The sequence below is a fragment of the Balaenoptera ricei genome, chromosome 11 (assembly GCF_028023285.1).
Source record: "Balaenoptera ricei isolate mBalRic1 chromosome 11, mBalRic1.hap2, whole genome shotgun sequence".
NCBI classification, from domain to species: domain Eukaryota; kingdom Metazoa; phylum Chordata; class Mammalia; order Artiodactyla; family Balaenopteridae; genus Balaenoptera; species Balaenoptera ricei.
This window is the reverse complement of record NC_082649.1, coordinates 4,692,866-4,719,241: the sequence shown is the minus strand read 5'-3', so window position 1 is coordinate 4,719,241 and position 26,376 is coordinate 4,692,866. Positions and strand designations below refer to the sequence as shown.

Sequence of the window (26,376 nt, the reverse complement as noted above, 5' to 3'; positions counted from 1 at the left end):
TAAGCTCTTTTATTTTCAGAACCAGAACCATGGGTATCCTGTATTGTGTAATGAGAGAAACAAGGGGTAGATGCTTCTATGATGTTCTAATCAACACTGGGAAAGCCTGCCGTTAAAAATAAATAAATAAAAAAAAATAAAACCAGGTTGATAGCTAAAAGATCAAACAAGTTTCCTTTGCAAAAAAAAAAAAAAAAAAAGAGAGAGAGAGAGAGAGAGAAATTAAGCATCCCAGCAAGGGCACAGGCTCCCTTTGAGGAAATGTGCTAAGTAAAGAATATCAGATACTTTTCTTTGTAGAATTGCTTCATAAATAATAGTCTGTCTTCTGAAGATATTCAAGTACACTAAAAATTCCTTAACCAGCAAAACTGGAAAAATAGCACAGATCAAATAAACTTCCCAAGCTGGCCTGAGCTGTAATGTAATGCAGCGTGTTTGCAGGGAACATACATAGACACAACTGTTGAAGAATCACTTGCCTGGGTTTCATGGGCTCGTTCCATTCCAGAGTTCACAGGTACAAAGGCAGGCCTCTAGAGAGGCTGAATTAAACCATTTTAGGAAGACAGTGGCTCTGGACCCTTCCAGGAAAAAAAGCACAGACTCTGGAAATGCCATTCCCTAATATACTCCAGTGTTTCCCAGTTCCCATGGGTGGGAATCATATGCCTATAGCTCACACAGCCTGCTGGGGTCGCCACCCCTTCTGAGTTACTTTGAGATGAAAAATCATATCACGATGACACTGATCTGGAGTCACACTTGCTCCACAGATGAAGGCACCCCCTCGAAGACTGATTACACTCACCCAGCACGTCTTGCCTCTTTCTTTAGTGACGCTCAGCTTTTACATAAAGGGGAGGCAAGTAAAAGTTATTTCTAATTCCTCATTCAAAATTTCTCCCTTCACTAGAAAGGTGAGACGTTTTGCCTTCTTGAAGAGGTCAAGCCATTATTTCTTCCAAAGGATCCGAAACAGAACCAAACTCTGATTTAAGCTGTTCGGCAGTCTCTTCAGAGATCGAATATATGATAGCATTCCTAGCTCTACAATTGTCTTTGATCCTTTTGCAGGGCTTGAACTTGATGGTCTTAGAAATGGGACTTGCTTTAACTTTAAAATAGCATGTAAATAAGCAAAAGGAAATTTTCTACCCACGTGGTGATGAATAGCCCTCCTTCTCCCTAAGAGATACTAAAATCAATACGCTCAGCATTCATTTTTACAGGTTTGTTATAAATTCTTACTTTCTCTGAGGGGGGAGGCAAATTGTAATTTCCAAGGGTGCCAGAAATCAGCCGTATAAGTGAGTCCCAGCATTTCTCAGCCCACAATTTTCTTTTTTGAACTGCCCCACTCCCCCCACCAGAGGAATCGTAAAATAAATGAGGCCGTTCTTCTTTCCTACTTGCCTCCTGTAAGTCACCCGGAAAGAGTGGTTATTTACAAGGCACGCTGAAGGTCTGTTCTGGTGGCAGAGGTGCTGGGTAAAGCAGATGGAGGTATTATTCCATAATCACCAATGGCGCCATGTTTCCTTGTGAGTTTTATTGTGGTGATGGTTGTTTGCCAGAGGTCTCCTAGGATCAAGAGGCTGTCAACAGGCCCATGGTGTTGCCATTCCAACTCTATGAGCTCTCTAGACCTAGTTTCTCCTATCAGCTCTCACGCAATTGAGAAGTGTAGTCCTCACCCTTACATACGAGCACACACACACACACACACACACACACACACACACCCCTCTGCTTTCTATCAATAACAGTTCAGATTGTTGGGCCACTAGAACAGTGACTTGTTTGTCAGCTCGTTTTTCCTTTTCATAGTATAATAGTACCCTCCGTGCCCCGCCAGATCTAGAAAAACCTCACCACACCTCTCAAACTAGCAAAAGAATTTTAAAAACAAACAAAAACAACACCAAAAAAAACCAACAACAAAAATCTCAAGAGGCAAATGATTAAGTTTTCCTGTTTTTGTCAGCCTATCAAACAAAGAGAGTTTTTTGGAGTTTCCATGGGGATGTAATTTTTTTTTTTTTTTACCCTAGCTTTGGACAACTATATTTTAAAGTGACAGATCTGAATAAAAACAGAGGAAAGAAAGCTCTTCTTTCCACCTTCAATCTTCTTTTAAAATCATAAATAAATTTAAAATTAAAATCAAGCCTCCCCATTTGATTTCCTTACCCTGTTGTGGATTCATGTTTATGCCCGCCGATTTTGAGGTAAGATTTAATTCAGCCGCTGGAAGGAAAAGGATGGTCTGTTCTCGAGCTGCAGAACTCCTTCTTATTCATGGTTTGCCACCTAAATTTATGACTTCCCATCAATAATAACCCAAAGCCCAAAAATAAATCCTTCATTTTCTTGGACTTCTCTCTCACTCTCAAAGCTCAGACATCCATCCCCATCTCTCATTCTTGCGGTTGGTTGTTTCTGTGCCACGTTCCCAGGCACAATGTGCTGGACGCTGGGGAGACAGTGCCCTGATCCCTTGGACTCAGAGTCATAGCCTACTTGGGGGACAGCTTAGTATTCAAATCCTGGCTTCATCTCTTACCTGCACTATGACCTTGGGATGGATACGTCTCTCTTCCTCAGTTTCCTCATCTCCAAAATGGGGAAAATATTATGCCTTCCTCTTAGAGATGTTATGAGTTTTAAAGAGTTTGCTTTTGTACCACACTTAGAAAGTTTCTGGCATGGAGTAAATACTAAACACATACTTGTTCAAGAAATAATTAAATCACAGAACAATTTCCATATAGTGGAGTGAATGTCACTGCAGTACCCACAGGACACTACAAAACAAGGCTTAATCCAGCCTGTGCTGGGAAGAAGAGTACAGAGAGACTTAAAGAAGGGGGAAGTTATCACTGTATAAAGATATTTAATAAAGACATTGATAATAAAAAAAAAGAGCACACCATGTTGTTCTTGAAGAAAAATTAATGCAACAAAGGTAAACTTGTTAACCTCTTCTTAAATAGGTGGTTTCATGTAAATGCAACCACACTTTAAAAAATAACTTTTTTCTCATGATGAAAGTCTTATTATAGAAATAAAAAAATAATGAAAGCATAAAAAGAACTCAGAGATCTACAAATCACAATTACCATTTTGGTGTACTTCCATTCACTTAATGTATTTTTGAATGGTTTTAATTTTTAATTGACAATTAGCTGAATACATTGCCCTTTCAAATATACACACATGTATGTATATAAATGGTAAAGAGTGGACTTTCCCTTTCACCTACCCTCCAATCCTAGAGACTCTCCAGAGAAAACAAACTTCAACTGTGTATTTCATTCCAGATATTTTGTTATAATTTTACATATTAATGTCCATATGTACATCTATAGAGTTTGGATTTTTTTAACCACAGATGGGATTGTGTTATGCACGTTACTCTATACTTTCTTGCACAGTATACCTTGGAGAGTTTTCTATATCAGTACAGACATATTCTTTTTAGTGACTGCTTGGTATGGTTGGACCATAATTGATTTGGTCTTTTATTTACAAATATTTAGATTTCTTCTCATTTTCACTGTAGTATACCGTGCTACATTGAATGTTTCACATACCTTCCGTACAAATGTATTTCTGTTGAATAGATACCTAGAAATATCTTTGCTTGGTCAAAGTGAATCCATATCTTAGATTTGCATAGATACTGCCAAATTTTTTTAAAGGATGCAGTAGTTTATAATACAGCCACAGCACACGAGCGTATCCATTTCTTTAAACCTTCATTGGCACTAGGTGTTACCATGTGTTTTACTATATGCCAATATGCTAGGCAAAATATGGTATTTCCAACTCAATAGCAAAAAAAAAAAAAAAAAATTTTTTTTAAATGGGCAAAGAACCTGAATAGACATTTCTCCAAAGAAGATATATGAAAAGCCAACACATACATTAAAAGATGCTCAACCTCATTAGTCATTAGGGAAATGCAAATTAAAATCACAATGAGATATTACCTCACTATTGTTAGAATGGCCATCATCAAAAAGACAAGGGGGAAGGGTAAGCTGGGACAAAGTGAGAGAGAGGCATGGACTAATATATACTACCAAATGTAAGATAGCTAGTGGGAAGCAGCTGCATAGCACAGGGAGATCAGCTCGGTGCTTTGTGACCACCTAGAGGGGTGGGATAGGGAGGGTGGGAGGGAGACGCAAGAGGGAGGAGATATGGGGATATATGTATATGTATAGCTGATTCACTTTGTTATAAAGCAGAAACTAACACACTATTGTAAAGCAATTATACTCCAATAAAGATGTTTTAAAAAAAAAAAAAAAGACAAGAGAGAACAAATGCTGGCATGGATGTAGTGTTTCTCTAACCCCTGTATTTTCTGTTAAGCGGTTAGTTCTATCTAGAGACTCAATCAGATTCATCTATAAGTGAATTATTTTCCTTTTTCTTTGGAGAGGGGCAGAGAGAGCACTTAAGAACTATATACTTCTTAAGTCATATGCTGTGTGCTTCCTGGGGCATTCATCCCATCAGGAGACTCATAATGTCTGCTTGTCCCTCTTTTTGTGATGTTCAGATTTATCAGTAGGATCAGGTTTTATCAGTCTCATCCATCCATTATGAAGTTCCCCATTAGCCTTTTAACAAATGATTTTAGCCTAGATCCATTATTTCATTAGGGACTGCAAAATGGTGATGGTCTCATCTACCATTGTTTCTGCATTTATTAGCATCTATTATTTTGGTGCCTTGAGGTAATAGTCATATAAGAAAGTCTAGATACATGGCTCTTTCCTATTTCTAAGTTTTTAAAATAATGAGTTGATTCTTAGCACCCTATAAAGGTTACCAATGAATTTTTTAAATCACTATGAAACTACAAATATTGAAATATTTCACATGTTCTAATACTTTGCAGTGACTATTATTTTTGCTATTTGAATTGTCCTATTCTTGGCCAGTGGGAGTTTCTTCAAGTTGATTTCTGATTCCTTTGTCATGAGTCCTAGAATCTTTAAAAGCCTTCTTGTTTTCTGGTGGGAAGAAGTACTTCAGGCTAGTCTTGTACATTTCCTGACCCAGATCTGCAATCATTTTTCTTAAGCAGCCCAGGTACCTTTTAATGGGGGGTGGGCAGAGAGGAATGATACTTAGAGATCATAATCTGGGCTCAAGGGTACTTGTTGTTGCTATTACACTGACTGGTTGTTTTTTCTAGTTCTTTTCAGTGGACAGAACCAAAAAATGTGATTTTTTTTTTTTTTCTACTTTTGGCTGCGTTGGGTCTTTGTTGCTGCGTGCAGGCTTTCTTTAGTTGCGGCGAGCGGGGGCTACTACTCTTCATTGTGGTGCACGGGCTTCTCATTGTGGCGGCTTCTCTTGTTGTGGAGCACTGGCTGTAGGCGTGCGGGCTTCAGTAGTTGTGGCATGCGGGCTCAGTAGTTGTGGCTCACGGGCTCTAGAGCACAGGCTCAGTAGTTGTGGCCCACGGGCTTAGTTGCTCCGTGGCATGTGGGATCTTCCCACACCAGGGCTCGAACCCGTGTCCCCTGCACTGGCAGGTGGATTCTTAACCACTGCACCACCAGGGAAGCCCAAAAATGTGATTTCTAAAGAGAAAATGCATCATGAGTTGTTACTGATGCTTTCAACTTATTTTTTTTTCTAAAATCCTTTTATTTGATATTTTTTTATAATGGAATTAAGTTTTTGATTATTACAGTATGTTCTGATTGAAACACTTCAAAGTATTGCAAGGACTAGTGGAAATAGGAAAATCTGTTAATAATAATATTTGTTGGTGAAAAATCATAGTGAATGCAAAAATCTATTTGTCGGTCATATGAGCAAAAGCACAACTTTTGGGAAGTATATATGGGAAGAAATAACCATCCTCTCCCTTCACATACATTCTTTCTTATTTTCTTGTTATATCTTCCCCAAACAGAGGTAGTCAACAGTAGTTAGAATGGCCATCTCCCAACACATAAAATAATCGAATTCCCCAATGGGTGAACAAAATAATGAGTAGTAACCTGGAGCTCAGCTGAGTAGGCCACTTTGGAGCCTTAAGTGGGGACGTCTTCCAATTTCAGAGTGATGTGTCCTCACCCTACATCATCGTTTTAGTGCAAAAACAGAAATTAATTCAGGTGAAATGAGATTCACCTCCCAACAGGATTAATAGTCGCATTCACTGAAGTTCTTATTCTTCATTTGTGAACTGTGAAGAAACCAATGGTAGCTATAAGATCAATAGGATTTCTGCAGATGGAATGACAATATACCAGGACAAAATCACCTATTTTTTGACTTACAAAGTCAACGGTAGTTTTAAATTTGCAAGTTAATTACAGACCAGCTACACCACAACATTTTCAAATGGCAAAAGTACGAAAAAAGTTACATGTTACAAAAATATTTCAGAAAAAGTGTAGGCTAACAAAATAAAAGCACTAAAAAAGGTATCTTGCCCAAGGGAGGTCAGCTTGGAAAAATTATTACCAAAGCTAAACATTTTTATTTCACACAAACTATACTCAGAAATAGCTTTGAGACTGATTTCTGAGGCTGAAAGTATCAAAGGATTTATTTGTCAAGAAACAAATACTTTAACTGACAAGGATGGATAGAATGAGTTCATACTCATTAAGACTTCTGCAGTGTTAGGGTACTAACAAACATCTCTTAATGGCAGAATGTGGTAATCATGGAATTATTGCTAAAGTAGTTTTCAAATGAAAAAAGAAAAAGAAAACAAAACAAATTAAACTTGACCAAACATGTCAATTTACAGTTTCAAGGTTATTTTACAAAATACCTCCATTTACACGATAGGCTCCACACAGCATTTTAAGATGAAAGTTCTTTTAATTTATCCTGGCACACTATAAATGAATAAATTACACTGTTTAAAGAATTATTTAACATGCTTTATTTATTAAATTTATTTATTCGATAAGTTTTTCTTTCTCTTGACTCAGAAAAAGAAAAAAATCTTACATATAATAGATTAAGAGAGGAAGTTAAGCACACTGATAACTTATAGAAACAGGTGGGAACTGGGGAGGGTCAGCAATCATGTGAATCTCACCCAATGTGATGCTCTTCAAAGATGAGTCAATCTTCTCAGAGCCATTTAATGAAGATTTTGAAGGAAAACTTCATTTTGTAGTCTAGCCCTTAAACGCTTTCATTCTTACAGTCAGTTCAGCTGTTGGTCTGTAGTAGCAGGAGTTACAATACCAAATGGAAGATAGATAGATTCATTGCTCTGGATCAAAGATCATGAATATCTTCAAGGCTAATGATACAATTGCCAAGTTGCTTTTTAAAATATTGTAGCAATTACAATCCCATCAGTAGATTGGCAATTCATCACACAGTAGCTGGTACTGAGTATTATAAAATAAAATACATAGACAAATGTATATATACATATAATTTCTTTTTAAACCTTTGCAGTTCTTGGATTACTACTTAATTAAAGGTGTTTTAAATTATTTTCTGTTCACGTTTCCTCATCTGTGAACTGGTTTTTCCCTTTACTGGCTTTCTTTTATACACTTCATGATTTTCTTATCAATTTATTGGAATTCTCTACATGTAAGGAAAATTTACTAACATTTTCTATTGTTGCAAATATCTCTCTAGTTTGTTGTAGACTTTATATTTTATTATATCCAAAATTCAGGTTTTACATTTATATCAAATAAAATGCAGTGATCATTTCCTTTTTGATTTTTTTCTTTTAACTTTGTCTTGATAAAACTTTCTCACTTGGAGACCAAATAAATATTCATAGTTATTTTACTCTGGATTTTTTATGCTTTGTATTTTTAAATTCAGGTTCTAAATTAACGTTCAGTTTATTCTGGGGTACAAAATATTTACTTTTCCCAAGCAGCCAATTTTCTCAGCTGAATTAATGGACACTCCAGTCAGCCTCTTTGATTTATAACATTTCTTTTATCATAAATTTATTTCATAGATAGACAGATGCATATTGTAACATCTATTTCTAGGCTACCTATTTTGACCCATTAATCTAATATTACACCAGTTGTTTAAATTATGGTAGCTTATAATACAATCTAATATCTTACAGGACAAGTCCATAAACATCTTATATTATAAGGAAAACATCTTTAAACGTTCCTAAATGGCACTTCTAGACCTCAGTGGCCTTAAGAGGAGTTTTATCTCAATAGCAGGCATTTGAAACCCACTTGGCTAAGATGTTTATTATTACAGTAGTTACAACAGTTAAACCACTACTGTAGAGGAATTTTTTAAAAGTAGCCTTTCCTTTTCAGGCCATTTTGATAGCATCATCTGGTGGCGGGCTGTAAAAGGTGTGCATGTAAATGGTCAATGTCCTTTTACACATATTCTGAGATTATTTCATTTTAAAATAAATGTATTCTTTTACGATTTTACTCAGAACTATTGACCTCGATATTTCTGTTGTCACTTCTTTATGTGTTACCTCTGCTTTGTTCCACTTGGAAATGAAGCTGTCATTTCAGTTGAGGAGTCACATGACTGTATAGAGATTGCTGGTAAAACCATGGAACCCAGAAAGGCCGGAAGTCTGAAGCATCAAAGTTCACGTTGGCGAGGGCTGGGGGAAGGCTGCGGCACATTTGTCCTGTAACTCTGATCCTTCTAGAAAGATAAAATGGCTTTGGGGTGAATAAGCTATTGATGCACACAGCAACATGAGTAAGTCTCAAAAGAATTAGCCTGAGTGAAAGAAGCGAGACCCCCAAAAGTGTGCATACTGTACAGTTCTTTTTATATAAAATTGTAGAAAATGCAAATGAACTTACAGTGATAGAAAGCAGATTAATGGTTCCCTGGCCGGGCTGGGACATCAGGGAGAGGATTGGGAGGGAGGAATTACAAAGCGGTACAAGGAAGCTTTTGGGGTGATGGACATGTTTATTATTTTGGTTGTGAAATTATACAATTTAAATGTGTGTAGTTTATTGGACACTAGTAAATATGTAAATGTGTGTACGCGTGTGTGTATTTACTGTTGCATGAAACCACGCAAATGGTAGGCAAGAGGCAAAGAATGGAAAGGAAGTTACAAGAAAGTACTGGAGAGCAGACAAGACCACAGAATCTGCAAAGGGTTCTGTCAAAGCTATAATACAGCCCAGAATGGGGATCCAAGCTGGTTGGACGGAGCAGCACTTGGCAAACTTTAATGTACACACAAATCCCGGGAACCTTGTTAACATGCAAATTCTGCTTCGGTAGGTCAGAACTGGGCCCTGAGATTCTGCATTTCTCACAAGGTCCCAGGTGGTGCTGATGCGGCTTGTCTTTCCACCATTCTCTGAGCAGCAAGGGGCTAGAGCATTTGTTCTCAACTCCGGCTGCATATCAGAATCACTGGGGAGCTTAAAATTAATTAATTAGTTAATTAATTAATTTAAAAACCCTGATGCCTGGATCTCACCCTTACTGCCAGAGATTCTGATGCAATCGGTCTAGAGTTCAGCTGGAATCAAGAGTTTGTAAATCTACCCGGATGATTCTAATGTGCAGCCGGGGTTGACAACCCCTACTCCAGAGAGATGGTAAAAACCTTATCAGGGAATGAGGAGGAAGGAACCCTGAGAAGGTAATAGGATGGCAAGTAGAGCCAGAGAAATGTGATGAACGATGTCCCCGATCAGAACCAAAATTGACCATTTCCAAGCCTGCAAATTGACCTGAGTATAACGTATAGCCTGTATGGTCCTGCCTGCGTTAAAGATGCTTTTGCTGCTTTCACACCTGGCCTGGGAATAAGTACCAGCTGATTACTGAGTAGGCAGATGGGGAGCGAGGTTTTCCTGAGATTATAGCCACAGGGAAGAAAAGTCCTTGCAATGGAGGAAGATGACCAGGGAGGCTGATTGGACACACACTTACCAACACATGCACAAGGATTTTTCCTTGAAAGGAGACAAAGACCAGCCTCTCTCCTCCTATCCCTGATGGGCCACTAACCAGGCATGACAGATGGTACTCCAGCCTCCTAATATGCCCCAGACTTGTTTTAAAATCATTTGGAATTCTATTAACGTTAATACTTTGGAAATCATTTTTTGATCAGTGTTACAGACTTTTATCTGCATTATAGAATTCTAATTCTGAGACCACTGATGCAACAGAATCCTAAAATGTTTACTGAGACTTGTCAATTTAATTGTGCTACTTGGAACTTAAAGAGCCAGAGTTTGTCAGCATTTTGCTGAAAATGTCATCATTTACAGACTGATCTTGGCCACTAATTATGTTCACCATTGCTAAAATTACATGTTGTGAAATGAGCTACCTTTAGTGAAACAAAAGACTTTTTTCCCATTTAGTTTTTTCCTGTTTAGCAATTTAGGACCGAAACAAACTTGCAAGTATACGAAAACCTTCTGGTTTGGGAATAGTCATTATGTTTAAATTTCAATGCAGAGGATGCAGTATACCTGGATAATGAAAAAGAAAGAGAAGAATATGTCCTGAATGACATCGGGGTTATTTTTTATGGAGACTTCAGTGACATCAAGAGTAGAAGCTGGAGCTATGGTCAGGTGAGCCACTTAAAATTTGTCATTGTCAAGGACATTTTTACTTAATATTTTTAGCCCCATGTATCACTGCAGGGTGCTATGTGTCGATATGAGACAAGCACAATTTCCTGCTTTTCAGGATCTGAGACTCCAAGATAGCCTGGGAGTAGAGACTTAGAAAGGCACCTGCATAATTTATCAGCTGAAATCACATATTTTCAGTTATTACAATGTTACAGAGATGGGAGATTGTATGGATGATATGACATTCCAATGAGAAATGCTTTGCAAACTCAGTACAGTGAAATCTCATGAGCTTAGACTCTGCTCTCCAAGCTGGAATGAACCCATGTTTTTCTTTTCTTATAAGGAAAAGTGTTTTGATAATAATGCAAAGGATACAGAAAGGCAAGTGCCCAACTCAAAGAAATCACTTTTTTTAACTGTTAGGATTAGATATGCTAATTAGAAAAGAATGCTACCATTTAGTCAAAGGAGGGCCCACTGGGCTTTCACCTCAAGACATTTAATCAGCTGCAGCCTCAAATTACTGTCTGGATATAAGGTAGCAAATGGTGTTTCATTTGAGATACTCAATGGTTCAAACTATTTCAGCTTGGTATCTTTAACAATGGAGCAAATGAATATTTTTACCATATTTCCATAAACAGACTCAGGTCCTGTGATTCAGAAACGACTTTCCATTAGCAACGTGAGGGCAGGTGAATGTGTCATTTCTCAGCGTTTTGGCTGAAGTGGTTGGAATTGTGCACCATCGTTCTGGGTATCCAGGGGCAGATTTCACAGGACGTGGCCTCACCAGGTCACGTGATACCTTCTTGGCTTGAGATCCTTGTTTAAACTTCCACATGGGCTCTCCCCGCGGTGCTCAGCCCTGCTCGAGCCCGACCACTGGGCTGTCATCACTGGCTCTTGTCTTGTCCACCCAGCTTTACGTCTCGCTCCTTCTCACTAACTCCTGAGAATCACACGCCCAGGGTTCAGGTTTGCCTGCCTGCATTTCTGACGTCCTGCCAGGCTAATGATCTATGTGCCCTTTCCCTGTTTTGGGGTCCCTGCCTGGCTCTCTGGTTCCAAGTCCTCCCCTTCCTGAGTGACATACCACCCGTGACCATTGCTTATTGTCTGGTGCTCTTGCCTTGGGTCCCTAATTCCTACCCTTTAGGTGTGATTCTATTTATGCCCCAAATGTGACCATAGAGAGAGAGCTAACAAGGAAAAAAGTCATCGAGGTGGGTAGCAAGGAGGGCTGGGAAAGGGTCCCAAGCATGGTCATGTACTCCCCAGCCCGCTTGCCTTTGGATAGATGCCCTTGAGCACAGCCACTGCCTGTCTCTACTGTCATTTGGAGCCCATTAATTTGTGTACTTCAGTGCAAACAACCAGCCAAGCCAGGAGTTTGTAGTGTAGTTCTCTACGTCTTTACCTTTCCAGCTCGTGGCTGTCATGCCCCACAGACACAGCTGAAAGATGCTGCCTCATAAGAACCAGAGTAATGAGTTCTTATTCACCTGGAGAGCTAGTGCAATTACCCATTTCTGCATCTATCACATCAGTTTAGGATACACGCAGAGTTGGTGTTCCAACTGGATTTTAATAAAGAATTACATGGAAATTAGCCATTAAGATTGTGGTTTCTGTCCTAAGCCCTTGGGTGGATAATATACAAGGTTTCTGTATTCAGGGAAATATTCTGTACAATGAGGTACAGTATAAGTATAATCTTCCAATTTTGCCTTTTTTTTTTTTTTTTTTTTTTTACTATTTTGTCTTTGTTCCTTGTTTGGAAAATTTTGGCATTGTATGTGGCTAGGAGTTCTTTCTAAGGAAATTGAACTGACTACCGGACGGGTCCCTTGATAATATAATCTCCTTTCTCTAAGCCTTCCTGCCCTCTCTTTGACCCTGGAGTCCACCTTATCTCAGAAGAGAGGAAACCTTAGACAGACATTCACTATGTGAGGTCTCCTACAATTTCCAGTGCAGACCTGAAGTGCCTTCCTGAAATGTACCTGAGAGCCATTTACTGTCGATATGTACAAGGACTCATGTTGTTTTTGAGGGCTCCAGACTTTGGCCTGACTTTGGTAAATGATTCGTTCCCTTGCCTTGGCGCTGGAGCCAATATGTTGGAGAGATCCTCTAAATTAACCCTACAATTTTCTGAAGAACTTCAAGTCAGTTCTTGATCCTTGAGTACATCAGCTCGCTAGTAGTTCTGTTTATATTTCTAGCTAGCATTTAAGTTCTTAATCATTTTACTAAAAAATAAAAGAGGGTGTCTCCTTCCTTCCACCTTGATATTTCATGCTAAAGATTATGAGTGATTACCATCTGGGAAATACACATTTCTAAACATGAGGTTGTGGTTTCATTTTATTTTTCAACAGAGAATGTCTTGTTTTCAGAGTGGACATTAAATAGTTTCTAATTTTTTTTCTCCAAATAGTTTGAGGATGGCATCCTCGATGCTTGCCTGTATGTGATGGACAGAGCAAAGATGGACCTTTCTGGCAGAGGGAATCCCATCAAAGTCAGCCGTGTTGGATCTGCCATGGTAAGAACAACCACTGATTACTAAAATCGATTACACACGTCATTTGCCTCAGTATAGATGTCAGCTCATTAAGTGCTGTTGAAATGGTGACTTACACATAATAGACTTTTATTTGGAAGAGTCTGTAATTCCCTGAACTTGTCATGTGCCTTAAAACAAAATTCTTATATCAGTACTGTATGTTGCTTTGGCTTCAGACAAATGCCGATAGATGACGTGGACAGTATAGATCACTTATTCTTTAGAATCTTTGCCTAGGGGCTGAGAGTGACCATGACAAAATGTCAGCAACTATAATCAATCAATCAACAAACAAACATCAAAGGGCATCAAAAAAAAACCCCTGCAAGATGGAAATTTTCTACATTTTCACACCCATCGTAAGAGTAAAGAAATAAATGACTAATCCCAGCTTCTATTTCAGTGATACCTCACCACAGGGCTTTATAGTTTATGAAATGGACATTGATTCTTCACAGTACTCACATGAGATAAGTGGGGAGGGGGTGGCATTACCCATGCCATTTTACAAGTTAGGAAACAGTGTGATGGCAGTTTGTCAGTGACAAAGCCTCAGCTAGAACCCAGGTCTGCTGATTCCAAAACTAGACATTTTCTACCTTCCTTGCTGGTCTCTGCGGGAGATCCTGAAACATCTCTGGGAATGCACAGACCCTGCAATGGGACAGCTTCCTGAGAGAGGAGATACAATTGTCATGAGTGGGAAGGTTGGGGGTCAGGTGTGGGCGGTGAATTAATTGTGTTGCCCAAGTCCTGGACTGTACAGACGTGCAGACCGGGTCCGGTGCAGCCCTGGACCGTATCAACGTGCCGCACCCACAGATCCTGCCCTTGGTGCATGAAAGCGAATCAAATCTGATTTACGAGCAGAATATTCCTGAAAAGAACATCAAGCTAGGTGCTATTTCATACAATCAAAGACTGAGCAACAAATACTCCTTTTTGTTACCAATTTCCTTAAGTTTTATTTTTAAAAAATTCTCTCTGAAAGAATGCTGTCTTTGGGTTTGGTTTAAGTTAAATAAAATCAAAATCAAATATAGTTTATATAAAGATATTAGACTGAGAATGATGTGAAATGTAATTTATGGTTAGCTCTTAAGAACAAAGATTGTTTTATTAGTAACTAGGCTGTGTGTAAATTTAAGAAAAGTGGAGCTTAAAAAGAGAAGGTAAGAACGAACATCTAAAGGCAGTTTTGTTTTCCGTTGTTAGTTTATGTATGCAACATAAACTATGCAAGTGAAAAGACAATGGATTCTAAAGAATTTGGGAATTTCTTTATAATAGCTATTTATTACAACATGCATTAGACCTGCAGTCAGTCACTGTTTTTCCTGTTTCACGGACAAAATTCTCCCTTTTCTCCTTTGAAGTCATCATGACAGGTTTGCAGTGAGGCGGGAAGCAGTTGCTCCCAGTGGTTAGATATAAATTAATTCCTTGTTAGGCACTCTGAAATGACATGCTCATCAGCCCGAGCTTACTCACATGGTGTGGGTATATTTACGAGTCTAGAAATCACTACCTAACACAAGCCAAAGCAAGAGGGACGCAAATAGGAAGCAGCTAACCCAGCACTATGGTGGCATCTGGCCAAATGGAAGCTGTTAAGTCTTGAATTAAGCAGAGAATCCTAATGCAAATTGCCTTGAAATTTTATTAATCATAAAAAGCCTATGAAGTTCTGATTTTGAAAATCTATGACTCACAAGATTTAGAACTGGACAGAATCAATTTGGGGGAGTTGGTTTGGTTTTATTTTTGGAGGGAGAGGCCTTGGGTGTTAGGGGAGAGGTCCACCCTGGGCAATATCTCTAGTTCCACCACCACCATCGTTTACATACACAAAATATACGTTTGAGAGTTTTCAAAATCTTTTTATATCTATTATCTCTTTTAATCCTTAGAAGAGCTCTGTGAATCTTTCCAAAATCTATTCAGTTATAATGATTTTAGAAAGTAAAATATTGAGCCTACAAAAATCAATAAAAAATATGCAACTTTCCCAAAAAATCAATTGTTTTCTGGTCACTCAGGGAGTTCCTCTCCTGTTCACAAATCCTGGAAACCTATCATGAAATTGCTGAGGGAAGTTAAGCAAAGACTGAAAGAAAAAAACAACACAGAAACCCCTCAAATTTCTCAATAAAGATTTGCTTTAAAATATGAGAAGATGTATTTCGGGAGCCCAGAAAGAAAATGTTCTGAAGTTGCTTGAGTCTAGCCAGAACCCTGGGTCTGAGCAGATAGGCCTGTGGATGTTTTCTAGGGGGCTGGTCCACTCCACTGGAAGAACAGAGGGAGCTGTGTGGTCGTTTTAAAAGTTCTCAATCATCTCCCCAGCCTGGTCACTGAGGCAGGAAATTCCTTTTATAGGATACAAATACTGGAACAGGATACACCGTGACATGCAAATTCTCTGGGAGAGGTAGCACATTGACTGCAGTTCATGCCAAGGTGACAGTGATGGAAGGCAGAACTTTCCTGGGCTCAGTTACTGCCAGGAAGGAGTGGCACGAGCAGCCTGGTCCTGGCTGGGCACCTGCAGAGGGTAGAGAGGGAATAGGAGGCAAGAGCAGGTGACTGGGGCCCCAAAGACAAATTCGCTTCCTGTGGTCACGGCAAAGTCTGGCACTGACGACTGGCCAGGAGTTTGCAGAAAGTAGATGGGTGAAATAACTCAGGTTATTATCTGGCTTATCTAACTTTCTGATGAGGGTGATGATGATCTAAATCTGGCTTTCCAGTCCCCAGATAAAAATCTTTGTCGTCTAGTGTTTATGTCCTTGGGCCGTTCTTTGCCCTGGGGGTATCCTACACACGAGAGGATATTTAGCAGCAACCACGGCTTCTACCCAAGAAATGCCAGGAGTTGTGACAACCAAGAATGTCTTTAGATATTTCCAAATGTCCCTCTGGGTCAAAATCACCCCCAGGGAGGGCCACAGCACTAAACCCCTCCGAGGCTCGGCTTCCCTGCCGGTGCCATGAACATAACCCTCTCTTCTTGCCTGCGTGGAGAATCTGTTTTCTTACCTTATTCAAAACCTGCTGGCTTTCCTTCTTCTGCTGAAGAGAAAGTGGAGGCAGCATCATGCGGGAAGGCCCTGGTCCAGGTCACATCAGACCTCTGGGTTCTGACTCTTGCGCGAATTTCCTATGTGACCCAGGGCCAATCACTCAGCCTCTCCGGGCCTCCTTTATCTTTAAAATGAAATTTTGTCTCTGTACTCAAATCACACTTGTTATTCCCCGTGGCAGCAAGAATTCCATTTTCTCCTTCAAAACAATGTTCTTCTTTCTTCTATTTTTTCCCTTTATAAAGTCAATATTTAGTTCTTTTGAGTTGCTGTTACTTCACTTTGATGTGAAAATCAGGAAAGTTTATGACAATCTGGACAGCCTTGGGCTATTGGGTTTTCCCAGGGGAAAGAAAGTCTAAAACTCCTATAAAACTCATTGTCTGGGGATTGGTCCTGAGATGCTATAATCTTACATAAGCGAACTTTTATTTAGGTTTATCTAAATAGTGAGTGGTACATTTTACCGAAGCTACACTGCAGATTGATTTAAGAGAGAAAAAAATTTTTTAAGAGATTAGAAAAAAGAAAAACCTTGTCCAAAGTTATACTTCCTCATTTTTTTTTCATTTTTAAAATTTTATTTATTTATTTATTTGATTTTTATTGGCGTATAGTTGCTCTGCGACCAGTGACCTTGTGACCTTGAATAAGTCATTTAACGTCCTGATACTTCAATAAAAACAACAATGTTGTGTTAGTTTCTGCTGTACAGCAAAGTGAATCAGCTATACGTATACACATGTCCCCTCTTTTTTGGATTTCCTTCCCATTTAGGTCACCACAGAGCATCGAGTAGAGTTCCCTGTGCTCTACAGTAGGTTCCCATGAGTTATCTGTTTTATACATATTATCAATAGTTATACTTCCTCCTTTAAACTACTTGATTACTGTTTGCTTTCCACCTCGTACCTGATGTGACAGTCCCCACCGGGACAATTGCCAGGAAATGTGCCAGGAAAACTTTAGAAGGATGCTTTGTGCCATCTGAAAACTTATTTTGCTCACAGGGCACTAATAAAGCATTCCATCACGGACCCTGAATTACAGTGAAGTAACCAGACATGGACTCTAGCCCCAGTCACACTCGCAAGACAGGAAGTTAAATGACTTATCCAAGCTCAAGACAGGTGTGCTATGCCATGTGACAAGAACAGCAGGGTCCTGGGGAAAAGAGAGATGGTGACAATAGCCTGCCTTTACTGCTGGGTGGTAACTGGTCCCTGCCTGCTTCTGCCGCATGACTGATTGGATCTGGCAGCAACTCTGGGCAGAGAAGTTCTCCCATACTGGCCCTGCCGTGGCCGCTGGGCCTGTGGATACTGTTCGCTTATTCACTGTAGAAGCCCTAGTATCCCACCTCAGTGCAGGTTCGCTCCTTTGTGTTGAGACTTATTAATAGGAGATCTGTGTCGAAATGCACACAGAACCAGGACATGAGATGTGGAAGACTCTCCAGGGGTCTTCTAGGTGAAGGGGTGGAGGCCCTTGGAAATGATGTCACTCAAGGTCACACACAAATAAGTGGTTGAGCTGGAACTAGATACTGTCCTTGCTCTCAGGTCATATTAGACCTTAGACGGCCACCACCAACACACTAGCACCAATGACACAATTCCTACATCAAGTTAATCCGTCATTCACCAGGGATTTTCATTTCTGTTTATTGAAGAATTTTTAACAATTGACAAATAGATTGGAAGCCAGTAGGAAAACAGAATTTACCTAACGGAAGTTGTATTCATAGCCAATTTTGAGAAACTATATCCATTTCATAAATAACCAGTGTACAGATGAAGAGACAGAAGTATCAGGAAGTTAAATGACTTATCCAAGGTCACTGGTCACTGGTAGCTATCTCCTAGAAAAGAAGGACCCAAGGGAATGGGTTCCAGAACAGGTGAATTTTGAAATAGGGGAATAAGTGAAGAAAGGCATAAATCAGAGAATTCTAAATAGCCAGAGGCATTGGGTCCCTGGGGAAAGAGTTCCCAAAGAAGACTAGGTACCAAATATGGTTTGATGGTGGTATTGGTGGCTGTGGTGGTGGTGATGTGGTTTGATGGTGGTGATAATAGGGCTGATGATGGTGGTGATGTGCTTTGATGGTGGTATTGGTGACAGTGATGGTAGTAATTGCTGTAATGATGCTCATGGTAGTAAAACACTCAGTATTAACTCATTCATTCAACAAGTATTTATTGAGAATCTCCAGTCTAGGTACAGTTGTAAAAAAAACAAACATAGTTTCTGCCTTCACAGAGCTTATAGTCTAACAGAGAAGACAGACTTGTAAGTAGAACATTTCAACACAGTATGGCAAAGTCTCTGATGAAATAAGCATAGGGTTGTAGGAGAAAGCAAACCTCTCAAGCTTCCCTCAGAGGTTTTCCAGGACAAAGCAGTGACCTAACAAATGTTGGGATATTGGATGAAAAGGTAGAAGAATAACTGACAAGGGTCCAGAGCAATAATAAGCCACGCTATTATTCATGGAAACCCTTTTTCCTTGGTGGAAATTACACCCAAATAGCCATCACCAAAAACACTGCAGGAACGTGTAGTCAGGGGAAACTTGCCCCTCTGGGGACTTATTTGTTTCAACTACAATTTTTTTAAAAAGTGACATTTTGGGGAAATTTTGGAAGGAGGGAGAGAAGAAAAAATGTCAATATACTAGTTACATATTTTTAAATACCAGTCTTTACATTGTTGCCAGTCTGGGCTTTCCTGCTTCCCTTGAGGTGTACACATTTATTTTTAACCCTGGTCTTTTGCTAACATGAAACACGATGCCATCATTAATCCCCATTAATACCCTATTCTAACTGTGCCTTTTGGGAACTAACTCAAGATTGAACTTTTTTTTTAACCAATCATGTTCGGTGTACTCTTTAGTGTTACAAAAAAAAAAAATCTTGCACTCCAGCTAGTAAATCAAACTGACTACAAGCGGAAGTATAGGTCCTGGAGTTCCCTAGGGCCCAACACAAGACGAATGACTGTAGACCTTGCAGGCAAAGCGGACTTCAGAGTTTCTGATCCCCAAGCATACGTGATCTCACAGATAAATTGAAAATAAAGCTACTTTTCGCTTTGTCCATCTTTCTTCCCCTTCTTCTTGTCCCAGTATTTAGACTGTTTTTTTTTTTTCTTCCATGCATGAGAAAGACAGTCATGACATCACTCCTTTGATATTTTGCTAAACAGCTTCACAGGAAGTTACTACAGAACGGTGTTTTTATTTTTCCCCAGTTGTTTACTTGGTCATCTCGTAGAAAGCTTCACATTCAGCAAACCTCTTCATGCAACAAACTATTTCAACTATTCAGACTACATTTACAAATTCACTTGGGTTAGAAATTCCACCCAGTTACCCCAAATGAACTTTAGAATCAGAAATAAATACATGAAGTCTAGTCCGTGATCATACAGACCAGCCAAAGCATAGCTCCCTAAAACTTTTATTTAAAAAAAATAAATACAAATGTTAAAGCACTACGTAACTGCTCCTCTGTTTTATAAGCAGCTAAGAACCCCCTTTCTTGGAGTGAATTGTCCTGGAGAAATCTGAGGACTCAGGTGCTTAAGAGCCATCGTCCCCAGCCATTTCCCCACCGAGGAGCTTCTTCACGTTTCCCCTTACGGATCTTATTTTTGGAAAAATTTCCTCTATCAAAAAAGCATATTTATGTAATAATAATTTGCTTCCCCATTCTTGCGTCAGAGATTTATCTAACGGCCAAACAGAACTTCTCATGGGAGTGGTACACTCAGTGCAAGCACTCAGTGTGACTCGATGCCACCTCTGTGAAGGTAAAGATATGACTTCCATTGGTGTTTCGGAAAAGTGGCAATGACTCACACGCCTGCATAATTTTGCAGATGCCTAAGAGTTAAAATTTCCAGGCTGGCGACCATTGCCAGATATAGGTTCCTTCATGGATTTCAGCCCCCATCCAGAGTTTCTGGAGCTCTGATCCTACCTGCTTTCTTATCTTAAATTGTTATTTTCTGTCTCCATGATTCTTGCCCAGGAATGTCAAGAATGACATTCCTTACTCTGATAGAGGAGAAAAAGCTAGAGGTCTCTGTTGCTCTTGATAACCTTTCCAATCTCAATCAAGAGCTCCCATGGGTGGCAACTTTGGAGAATCTACCAGTTAGGATTAATGAAAAACGTGATTGTAGTTCAACAGGGTAAACTACTAATTCTAGTAAGTTTTTTTAAATCTTAAAGTTGGAGTCAAGGTACCCACAAGCACGGGAGGCCTTCCTAAGGTTTAGGAATGGCTAAGGGAATCCAGTGATGAATGGGAGGTACAGAGTCAGGAGGATCTCTAGTTCCTTTCAAACTAAACATAATGCCATAAGGTCACCTCATTCACCAGGGATTTTCATTTCTGTTTATCGAAGAATTTTTAACAATCGACAAATATATTGGAAGCCAGTAGGAAAATAGAATGTACCTAACGGAAATTGTTTTCATAGCCAATTTTGAGAAACTGTATCCGTTTCATAAATAACCAATGTGCAGATGAAGAGACAGAAGTATCAGGAAGTTAAATGACTTATCCAAGGTCACCCACCGGTCAAACTGGAAATGGATCTCAGGTTGCCTGACCCCATTGTTCCACACATGATGTTACATGGCCCCTGTATTTGTCCTCTGCCTGTCCTCTCTCCGTATCACATGACCTCCTTGGGTACAAAAGTAATGCCTTTTACAAGCCCTGTCTCATTCAATCCTTCTCTTTTAAGTTGGGGTGGAGGGGTTGAGGAGACAAATGAACAGTTCAGACATCATTTTCGTCTCTTGTGGTTAAAAACTAGCAATGTAATGAAGTTTCCATTTGTGGGCAAACAGCTTGGTTTCTCAATTATTAAGGTTACATTTCTTATGCCTGTGCTCCCCATATTTTGGGAGAAAAACAGACATTTATTACAAGCCGTCTCTCGAATGTGATAATCACAGTCAATCTAAATGTCTGCTTTCCCCGAATTGCTTCCCGGAATGAGGTTTCAGGGCTACATCTATTTTGTAATCACATTGGCTATTTCTGAAACACGGGGCTGCTTCTCAGCACTCCTTCCAAGCTGTGCAGTCAGGGCTGCTCTGGTCTCCTGGGGCAGACATCCCCAGGATGGATAAATAGAAATGCAGCAAAGCCAGCACCGCCCTTTAGGATATGCCCTCTCAGGGCTATGCACTTTGCATCCCTTCTTGCCCTCTCTCCTTCCCCTCTCCTCTCCCTTGACATCCTTTTCCTTTCCTCTCCTTGTTCTGCTCTTTCCCTTTCCCATTCATCTATTCATCCATCCATTCCTTCATTCAGATATTTTTGGAGGTCCATTCTATACACCAGCCCTGCACCACACAGCAGCTGAATAGCAATGAAAAACAGCAAGCAATGCTTGGAAAGCTTAAAATCTCAGTATCTCTCTCTCTCTCGGTCCACCTTTTGTTATTTCTTTCATGATTGTCAATTAGTAAAATATGTTTGGGCCAAATAAGAATCCTCAGTTACCAAGGGAGACAAGGTTAATAATCTCTAGTTGTAAAGATTTTCATAAAAAATGAAGCTAATTACCAACTCCTGTCAGAGCTTGTGTCAAGTCTATAAAGCACAGCACATTTGCAGACAGTGGTTATACGCTTCGCAATATAGGTTAGGGTTAGCTCATGTGGTTTTTATGTGTTTTTTGTGAAGTAAAATTTACATACAGTGAAATGTATGGGTATTAAATGTAACATTCAATGAGTTTTGATTGGGGTAATCACTACCCCAGTGTAACCAAAATATAAACATTACCATCAGCCCAGAAATTTCCCTCGTGCTCTCTTGTAATCATTCCACATCCCCAGAAGCAAACAACCACTATTCTGATTCCTTACAATAGATTTGACTGTGTTTTTTTTTTTTTTGGCTGCATTGGGTCTTCGTTGCTGCGCATGGACTTTCTCTAGTTGCGGCGAGCAGGGGCTACTCTTCATTGCGGTGTGCGGGCGTCTCATTGCGGTGGCTTCTCTTGTTGCGGAGCACGGGCTCTAGGCACGCAGGCTTCAGTAGTTGTGGTGCACGGGCTTAGTTGCTCCGCGGCGTGTGGGATCTTCCCGGACCAGGGCTCAAACACGTGTCCCCTGTGTTGGCAGGTGGATTCTTAACCACTGCGCCACCAGGGAAGCCCGATTTGCCTTTTCTTAAATCTCACATAACTGGATTCATACAGTATGTACTATTTGGGGCTGGCTTCTTCTACTCAATCAATTCTTGCACGTGTCTTCAATGTGTTCCTTTGCACTGGCAAGCAGTATTTTATCGTATTCTATATCCCAGTTTGTCTATCTGTTCACCTGCTGATGGACAGCTGAGATGTTTCCAGTTTGGGCCTCTTATGAATAAAGCTCTTAGGAACACTCTGGTACAAGTCACTTTGTACATACACTTTCGTATTTCTGAGGTAGGTAGTTAAAGATGGCATGTCTAAATCACAGGGCATGTATATGTTTAACTTGATAAGAATCTGCCAGTTTTCCAAAGTGATTGGAACCCTAGAGTGTCACGGACACAATTTGACACCTGCTGTACAACTTCCACCTACAATTAAGATTCATCTCCACCAGACTGTACCTGGGGGCTTGTTCACAAAACCTGGAAAGACTCTTCTTCAAGGAATAGTCCTTCTCCTTCTCAAATTTAACTCTCCACCTTTGAAACTAGTTTATGTTGCCCCAAATTTATTTCCAATGGTCTTTGAAAAACTACTATAGGCAAGATTAGGTATAAAACTGTATTCTATAAGAATTAGAAATCCTAGCCTTTATGAGAACACAACTTTTAACATTGAAATTTAACAGCATATAATAGGTTTATAACAGAGAAAAGTCACCTTATCATAGCCATATAAAATGTGCACACAGGATAAGAAAAATACCTTTACATATTTAAAAAGAAGCACAAAAAAATAGTAATTATACAAACTGTAATGGACCTAAGCCTTGAATTCAGAGAGGCAGCCCACCCAACTGGGCATAAAAGGAATCTTAACTATTCTCTCCCTTAGGGTAAATATTTGAGAAAATTCTAAACATTTTTAGAAGTATAAAGAAGAAAATAATAATTATATTTATTCTCTCTGCAAGAATTGAACACAGCATCTTGGCATATCTGCTTCCAGCTTTTTAAATGAAAGGTCTTTTTTATTTTTTGGTTAAAAAAATGATAATGCTTTCTAAAAAAGAATTCAGACAATTTAGAAACATTTTAAGATAAAAGTTAAAAAAAAACCTTCCCTCAAAAAAATCACCCCTAATTTCACCATCAAGAAATAACCATTATTAATATTTGATGTACATCATTCCAACTAGATAGATATTTAAATAAACAAATATAGTTTTAAGATGATAAATGGTACTATACTATATATGCTAGTGTAATTAAAAGGTATTATACTTACTTTTTATAGCCTTATTGAGATATAGTTGACATACAATAAAATGCACATGTTTAAAATGCAGAGTTTGGTAATTTTGATGCACCCGTGAAACCATCACCAAAATGGAAATAATAAATACATCCATCACTGCTCAGAAGTTTCCTTTGTAATTTCTCCCTTTTGCAACTTCCTGCTTTGTCTACCATTCCCAGGCAATTACTGTTCTGCTTTCTGTCGTTACATATTGATTTATGCTTTCTATAATTTTATATAAGTGGAATCATGCAGTATGTGCATTTTTTGTCTGGCTTCTTTCATGCTTCTTTATCTCATTTTGAGATTCATCCATGTTACTGTTTGTATGAGCAGTTCCCTCCTTTAATTTCTGAGTAGTGTTCCATTGTATAGATGACCCACAATTTGTTTATCCGTTCACTTGCTGATGGACATTTGGGTGGCCTCCAATTTTTTCCTCTTACAAAAAGCTAGGGGTCTTCCCTGGTGGCGCAGTGGTTGAGAATCTGCCTGCCAATGCAGGGGACACGGGTTCGAGCCCTGGTCTGGGAAGATCCCACATGCCACGGAGCAACTGGGCCCGTGAGCCACAATTACTGAGCCTGCGCATCTGGAGCCTGTGCTCCGCAACAAGAGAGGCCGCGATAGTGAGAGGCCCGTGCACCGCGATGAAGAGTGGTCCCCGCTTGCCACAACTGGAGAAAGCCCTCGCACAGAAACGAAGACCCAACGCAGCCAAAAATAAATAAATAAACAAATAAAGTTTAAAAAAAAAAAAAAGCTAGGAATATTCATGTGAAAGTCTTTGTATAGACATAAGCTTTTATTTCTCTTAGATAAATACCTAGGAGTAGGATGGCTGGGTCACATGGTAGGTATATGTTTAATTTTTAAGAAACTACCACGATGGGTTTACCATTTTACATTCCCACCAGAAGTGTATAAGAGTCCCAGGTGCTTGCGTCTTCCCTGACACTTGATATGATCAGTCTTTAATTTTAGACATTCTAATAGGTGTGCAGTGCTATCTCATTGTGGTTTTAATTTGCATTTCCCTATAACTAGTGATGTTGAGCATCTTTTGTTGTGCTTATTTGCCATCCATATATCTTCTTGGATGTAGTATCTCTTCAATTATTTTGCCCATGTCCTTAAATTTTGTTCATTTTCTTATTATTGAGTTTCAAGCATTCTTTACATATTTTGGATACAAGTTCTTTATCACATATATTATTTACAAATGTTTTCTCCCATTCTGGACTAATCTTTTCATTCTCTTAACTATGTCTTTCAAAGAGCAAAAGTTCCTAATTTGATGAAGTTCAATTGGTAAATATTTTCTTTATGGATCATTCTTTTGGTATCACATCTAAGGAATCTTTGCCTAATCAAAAGGCACAAAATTTTCCCCCTATGTTTTCTTCTGGAAATTTTTATAGTTTTTTAGTTTTTATACTTAGGTCTATGATCCATTTTGAGATAATTTTTAATATGGTTCAAGGTATAAATCAAAGTTCATTTTTGCATATGAATATCCAATTGTTCCAATACCGTTTGTTAAAAATATTATCCTTCGCCCATGGAATTGCCTTTGCAACTTTGTCAAAAATCAGTTAACTATAATTCTAGGGTCTACTTCTGTGTTCTCTACTGTGATCCATTGGTCTGTTTGTTTGTATTTATGCTGAATGGTATCATTCTATTTAATAAAGTATTACATTTAATTGTACTCAAATTAAAATTTGTTTTATTTAATTTTATTAAATTTTACTTTCACACAAGAAAAAACTGAATTACAACAGAAGAAACTGTTAAACTTCAAATAAATATTTCTTTACTACAAGAAATATTATTGCCTAACAGATCCCTCTAAGGTTATTAGAAGATTATGAAAACCATTAAAAGAATAAAGTAATTATATGTTTTAAATTATGTTTTAGGTAGTGTTGGTTAACTAAGAGAGATGAACACATTAAAACATCAGCACTTCCATTCTTCCTTTCCTCTTTCCTCCCTCAGGTCTAATTTTTTTCTTAGGATTATCATTGTTTTTACATTATCAAGTTTTAAAATTCATATTCATTCTGTTACTATGATTCCCAAAGATTTTTGAACGTATGTGGATTTTTCTCACCCCTGGATCTTTACCACAGAGTCTCTGTTACTGGGATCTGTGCTAGATTCATCCCTTAATTATCTTGATATCACTTTTCAAGTGGTTTGGTTGTGATGGGTCCTGTGTTCTCTGAGATCCTTCATGTTTGAAAATGTGTGCTGGTTGTCCTTATACTCACAGAACAGCTTAGCTGTGCATAATATTCTTGGGTCCACCTTCCTCTCAGGACCATGCAAATGTGGTTGACATCAACTGGTTGCTCTGGAGAAGTTTAAAGACAGCCCCATTTTCCCCTTATTGTTAATTTGCATTTTTGGTCTGTAGGACTGAACAATTATTTCTTTAAACTTAAGTTCAACTAGATTAATTAATTAAAGTTCCTAGGTAATGAGCATTCTGCATCAAATTACCCTGGAGCTCAGATTGCTCTTCCAATGTATGGATTCAATTTTTCCTCAATTAGGTAAAATTTTCTTATATTATGTCATGAATATATCTTCTGTTTTATTTGTTGGGTTCTCTATTTTAAGGATACTAATTATCCTTATGTTGTATCATCCCAGTCTT

General features: G+C 38.9%; 1 protein-coding gene across 1 annotated transcript in view; it reads left to right on the top strand.

Moving 5' to 3' along the window:
- The window catches only part of F13A1 (coagulation factor XIII A chain), a 144,148-nt gene that overhangs the window by 51,215 nt on the left and 66,557 nt on the right, over positions 1–26,376 (top strand). The window contains exons 6-7 of the mRNA XM_059940631.1: positions 10,462–10,580; positions 13,030–13,137. Coding sequence (XP_059796614.1) covers positions 10,462–10,580; positions 13,030–13,137 — 227 coding nt within the window. The remainder of the gene's footprint in view (positions 1–10,461; positions 10,581–13,029; positions 13,138–26,376) is intronic.